Raw genomic sequence first — 5,896 nt, 5'->3', positions numbered from 1 at the left:
AGAGCAAGACAGACACAGAAAAGTCCACTCTCCCCACTACTTTCATGAAAGAATTCTCACCAACATCACAATCTTCATTAAGACCACGGGCAATTATAGGCACAGAAGGAAAAATACGAAGGGTCTCCTTAATAACACACTCCAGATATTTAAGTTTCTTCAGGTCTTCTGAGGTAACAGGGCGATCGGAATTCCCTGATCAAAGTAAATACATGAAATAAAATAAATGAAAGAACGATTTGGACTTGGCAGATAAGACATCAAAAAAGAATATATTATATCAATACACTGAATGTTAAATACCAATAGCTAAAGTAAAATTCTTAACAGTATAGATAATCAAAATAAAATCAGACAATAATGCTAAGTAAAAAATCCAGATGCAAAAGGTCACATGTTGTATCATTAAATTTGGAGGAAGTACTCAGAGAAGATAAATCCATAGAGACAGAGTGTAAATGAGGTGCTGCCAGGGGTTGGAGAAAGAGAAAATGGGGAGTGGCTGATTAATGGTGCAGGGTTATCTTTTGGCTGCTGAAATGGGTTGGAATTAGAGGTGACAGTTGCATAACATTGTCAATGCATGAAAATATAAGTTTAAAACATTTAATTTTGAATTCTCAGAGCCTCCTCCAGAAGTGAATCTTCTCCTGGGTCAGATTCTTGGACTCTCCCATAGCCTGGCCCCCAAACGCCCTCCATTCCCACCTCACAAAGAAATCCAAATGGCTTCTTGTGCCGGAAGCTGTTCCATCCTTGCTGCTTGACACAGTTGCTGCAGGGAAGAAACATCTGCACAGCATATGTTTCAAGGGACCTGGCGTATATGGCATACTGTTCTTAATATGTTTGCTCCCCTTCGCGCTATGTGTTTTAACCAAGGTCACCTCTCCGAGAAAGGTTGTTTCCCCAGGTGGGGATTTTTCCCTGGAGTTAGGGATTAACAGGACTAAGGAAGGGAATAAAACCCCTTAACTAAGTGCCAGGAGGGTAATTAATCACTTTAACTACGAACAATCACGCTTAAGCTACATAACCTTTATTTAGGATAATCTCCTTCAGTTACTTCCTTGTAGCTTAACAGAACAATAGAGTAGTGACCTTGGAATGGAGATAACAAAAGCCCTAACCTTTGGATTAGAATGGATAGGATTAAAATCAACTGGTATAAATACAGATGTAACAGGAGAATAAAGACAGAACCTGACTGGAGAACCTGGCTGAGGAACCTGGCTAGAATCTGGCTAGAGAACCTGGCTAGGCTTCTGATCAACTGAACGCTGTCTCCGTGTCATTCCTTCTTCGCCGACTCCGTCCACACCTTTGGGAACCCCTGGACCTGCTGGGGTTGGACCCAAACATTCTTGGACCTGCCAATGGGAGTAACATACACAGCAGGAAGCAACTGAACATATTGAGAAAGCAAAAAAATGAGACAGACAAACTAAATGAACAAGCCAGTGAGAAGATTCTGAAAGCGGACATATAACAAATTCTGCCAAACATTGTTTTTCAGAAGAGGTAGGAACTGATGGCACAAATCCCAACTTTTCGAGCAACAACATTTGCAACCATCTCTATGCCTGCACTGCTTGGGGACACGCATGGAAAGGCACTGTGTTATTCAACCAGAGTTGAAGTACAGAATTGAAAAGTAATAAATCAGGTCACAGAACAGATTTTCATTTCGATGAAAACCCTTCCTTGGAAAATAATTGCACCCAAAGAAATTCATCTGAGTGCAAGCCATGATGCATTTTCAAAGTCCACAAAATATCTGGCAAGGATTTGATGAAATGTTCAAATCCAATGCAGGATAAAGCCAGCAGGAAGAGGCCGAGAAACAAAAATCTGTTTTATGGCCATTCTGATGCAGGTGCAGATAAGCTGGGAGAGATCATCGAAGGTGGTATTTGCCAAAATCCAATTCATTACTACTTGCTTCCTGATATGGAAGATGAAGATGGGGAAGGAGAAGAGAAGAAGATGATGATGGAGGGGGAGAGGGAGAGGATTGAAAGCTACCAACAAAGAAGCTGATGAAGATGAAGGAGACGGTGACTAAGGAACATTGATGGATTTCACCCTTGTTTTTAAAAGTTTCCTCCAGTCACTGGGAGCAAGTTACAGTCTGGGTTTTGTTTTGTTTTGTTTTGTTTTACTCTTAGACTCAGTCATCCTGCTCTTGAAGTCTTTTCTCTCCCTTACATCCTGGTTCTCAACTTATTTGGAGTAGAATAGAGTGGGAAAAGAATCTCTCATGCTTTCTCTTCCAAATTCACTTTTTTTTTTTACTCTTAAAAGTATTTTTATTTTTTCCATTGGTTTTTATTTATTTTTTTCTTTATTGATTAAGGTATTACATATGTGTTCCTATCCCCCCCTTTTCCCCCCTACGCCGCCACTCATGCCCTCAGCCCCTTGTGTCTGTGTCCATTGGTTAGGCTTATATGGATTCATACAAGTCAAAATTCACTTTTATCCCTTCCTGACTCAACAAACACTATATGGAATCAATGCCCCTGTGCTCCGTGGGAAAGAAAAACCTGCTTACTTTGCTCCGCTGGAGGCTGGAGGCTCAGCCCGCGCAGTAGTGCACAGAATTCCAGCTTTTTCCCTCCTTTCTCTGTACATTGAGCACACAGATTACACTGTGTCTCTGTGAATGTGGACAGTTAGCATTTACCAACATATACCTGTCTACTTTCTCTTATATGGAACATTTTTTAAACTTAAAAAAAAAAAAGAAATATAAGATTTTTGGGTTAGTTAAGTGGGCATTTTGACAAGTCTTCCCCTTTGGTATGTTTAATTGTGATGTTTAATGGACTCTCTTGCAGTTTAAGATGATACTTTTAAAATAAAATTCTGTTCTAATAATAGCTTGGGCCCTTCCACTCAATGGGAGAATAGCGGACTTACAGAATCTTATCTGGAACCATCATTCTCTATTGTAATTTTGTTCCTGTTTATTTAATCTTTTTTGTTTGTTTCACTAGAAAGAAAAAATAATGCTCAATTTTATTTTTTTCTGTTTTTTTTAAAAATATATTTTTATTGATTTTAGAGAGGAAGGGAGAGGGAGATAGAGATAGAAACATCAATGATGAGACAGAATCATTGATTGGCTGCCTCCTGCATGTCTCCTTACTAGGGATCAAGCCCTCAACCCAAGCATGTGCCCTTAACTGGAATTGAACCTGGGACCCTCCAGTCCGCAGGCCAACGCTCTATCCACTAAGCCAAACCAGCCAGGGGATAATGCTCAATTTTAAATATTAAAAGTGTACCAGTTGCTTGTTATAATGAAACTAAATTTACCTCAGTAAAAAAAAAAAAAAAGAAAAAGAGAGAAAGAAATGAATACTTACATCTCAATATCCAAAGATCAGTTGCTCAAAAAAGTTTTAGAACTAATACTGGGGATAGAAGAGAAGTGAGGCACAATTATCAAAAAGCATGAGAAGCAGCAGAAAAAAATTCTAGTAAAAACGATATCACTAATTATGTGAGAGCCAAAAGCATTTGTGACACCTGCATTGGGCTAGAAATTGTAAAAAACACCAACATGGGAACACATTCCAAAAGAACCTGGGTTTCTAGAACACCCAATTTACCCACCAGAGGCAATCTGAGAGAAATTCAACTTGATACAGGAAAAATGAAATGATGACAGAAACAGAGCCCAGAAGTTTAGATCATCTCCATTCTACAAAACAAAGTCTTCCCTCTTGGTATGAAAATCCAGTCCTCACACCATCTGGACATGAAATTACTTTTCCAACTTCACCTCTCAATGGGTTCTAACAAATGTTCTGAATTCCACCTGTCCTTTTTTTGATATATATATTTTATTGAGTTTTTACAGAGAGGAAGGGAGAGGGATAGAGAGTTAGAAATATCAATGAGAGAGAAACATCAATCAGCTGCCTCCTGCACACCCCCTGCTAGGGATGTGCCCGCAACCAAGGTACATGCCCTTGACAGGAATCGAACCTTGGACCCTTTAGTCCGCATGCCAAAGCTCTATCCACTGAGCCAAACCGGTTAGGGCGCCACCTGTCCTTTAATGCTTACTATTATCTTCCACCTTCTCCATTCTGCCATTGTGCAACTGGAGCCTCTCTTCATAGAATGTCTTCCACCTCCTCCTCTTTTCCTTTATTATTCCTTCCCCACTTTGCACTAGGAAAATCCATCAGATACCACTTTGTTGGTTGGCCAACCCAACCTTTACCTTTCTTTTCCCAGCCATGGGAAGCCATATGACATCTGAATAAACAACAAAATAAGTTGATGGCATAATGCAAAGTTCCTTTGTGGTAGGCTGATCATGTCCCATAAATATATCAGGTCCTAATCCCTAGAACCTTTAAATATTACTTTTTTGGGAAAAGGTGCTTTTGAAGATTTTATTAGGGATCTTAAAAGGGAGAGATGATCGTGATTATCCAGGTGGGCCATGAATGCCATCAAGAATGTCATGATAAGAGAGAGCAGAGGGAGATTTGACACACCACAGAAGAGAAGAAGGTCATGTGAAGATGGAGACAGAGATGTGAATGATGTGGCCATAAGCCAAGGTATGTTGGCAGTCACCAGAAGGAAGGGATTCTCCCCTCAGGCTTCCAAAAAGTGTAGCCCTGCCAACACATTGATTTAACTCAGAGATACTCATCTGGGCCTTCTGGTGTCCAAAACTGTAAGAGAATAAATTTCTATTGTGCTAAGCCACCCAGTTTGCAGAATCGGTGACAGCAGTCATAGGAGACTAATATTATCCTTCATCCCCTCCTACCCAGAATCGAACCTGGGACCCTTCAGTCCGCAGGCCGACGCTCTCTCCGCTGTGCCAAGCCCCTCTTCCCATTTCTTCTTGCCTTAAAGATAAACATGAGGCCCAGAACAACAATCAAGAAAACAAAATCCATGATGATAAAAATGACAGAGAGAAAAAAGAATAAGTCCAGGATTCTCACAACATCCCTACAGGCATCAGCCTAGGACCCCTTACCTACAGGTTACTGGTTGTACAAAAGAAATGTATGTCCCATCAGCTTAACCCACAGCAATCCTATATGGAACAGCTCTCCTTGACCCGCTAACCAGCTTCACCTCTCCTCTCTGCTCTCCGCTAGCCCCTTCCTCCTCATATCGCCCAAGCACACAGCCATGACTTGATACTTTCTACACAGTGTCTGCTTCACCTATGAAGAGTGAGGTCCTTGAGGACAGTGACATTTATCAGTGTAGCCCCCGGATCTAGGTCGGTGCAGTCACATGCCAAGCAATCAGCAAACACCCATAAACAAATGGATGAGGTCTTACAAAGGACCTTAGGCCTGGAAGGGGTATCATATGGCAGCCTTCCTGCTTATTACAGTGTCTTTAGAACAGGCCCGACTGCTCATTCTTAATGAGCAAGTTTGCCATTTGCTTTAGTGACTTGGGACCTTTCATGTAAGTAGTGAAGGGGTCATACATACCAAACACTTCGTCCAGTTCATTGTCTAATTTTTTCTGGACTTCTGGATAGCAACCCAGAAGGTACAAGGCCCAGTTTATTGCAGCTGCAGTTGTGTCATGGCCCTACAAATATAAGAGAAAAATCAACAACAAACAGCTTAGAAAGCAGAGTTCTATGGAGAAGGTTAGGGATGCTAGCTCTATTTTGAATTGTCTCTGGATTTGACAGCTGTGACGTGACCCCAGACAAGTTAATTTTATACAGTATGTTACCTCTGTGGGGAACAAACCAATGAAACAATCCCTTCAAAGGGGATGCCTCTGGGTACAGGGACATTCAATACCACAGAGTCACATACTTGGTGAGAGCGGCTGGGCTAACAGGAGGCATTCCGAGGGAACTCCGTGCGCTGGACTGTTTTTGAGGGAA

The 5,896-nt window shown here is 41.2% G+C and overlaps 1 protein-coding gene across 1 annotated transcript in view; it reads right to left on the bottom strand.

The window, feature by feature from the left end:
• Positions 1-5,896, bottom strand: part of LOC102260288 (cytochrome P450 4V2-like) — a 29,574-nt gene that overhangs the window by 2,746 nt on the left and 20,932 nt on the right. Inside the window, 2 exon segments of the mRNA XM_014536918.1 lie at positions 6-195; positions 5,487-5,589. Of these exon segments, the coding sequence (XP_014392404.1) occupies positions 6-195; positions 5,487-5,589 (293 nt within the window).

The sequence above is a fragment of the Myotis brandtii genome, unplaced genomic scaffold, assembly GCF_000412655.1.
Source record: "Myotis brandtii unplaced genomic scaffold, ASM41265v1 scaffold1686, whole genome shotgun sequence".
Classification (NCBI taxonomy): domain Eukaryota; kingdom Metazoa; phylum Chordata; class Mammalia; order Chiroptera; family Vespertilionidae; genus Myotis; species Myotis brandtii.
This window is presented reverse-complemented; position numbering and strand designations above follow the sequence as displayed.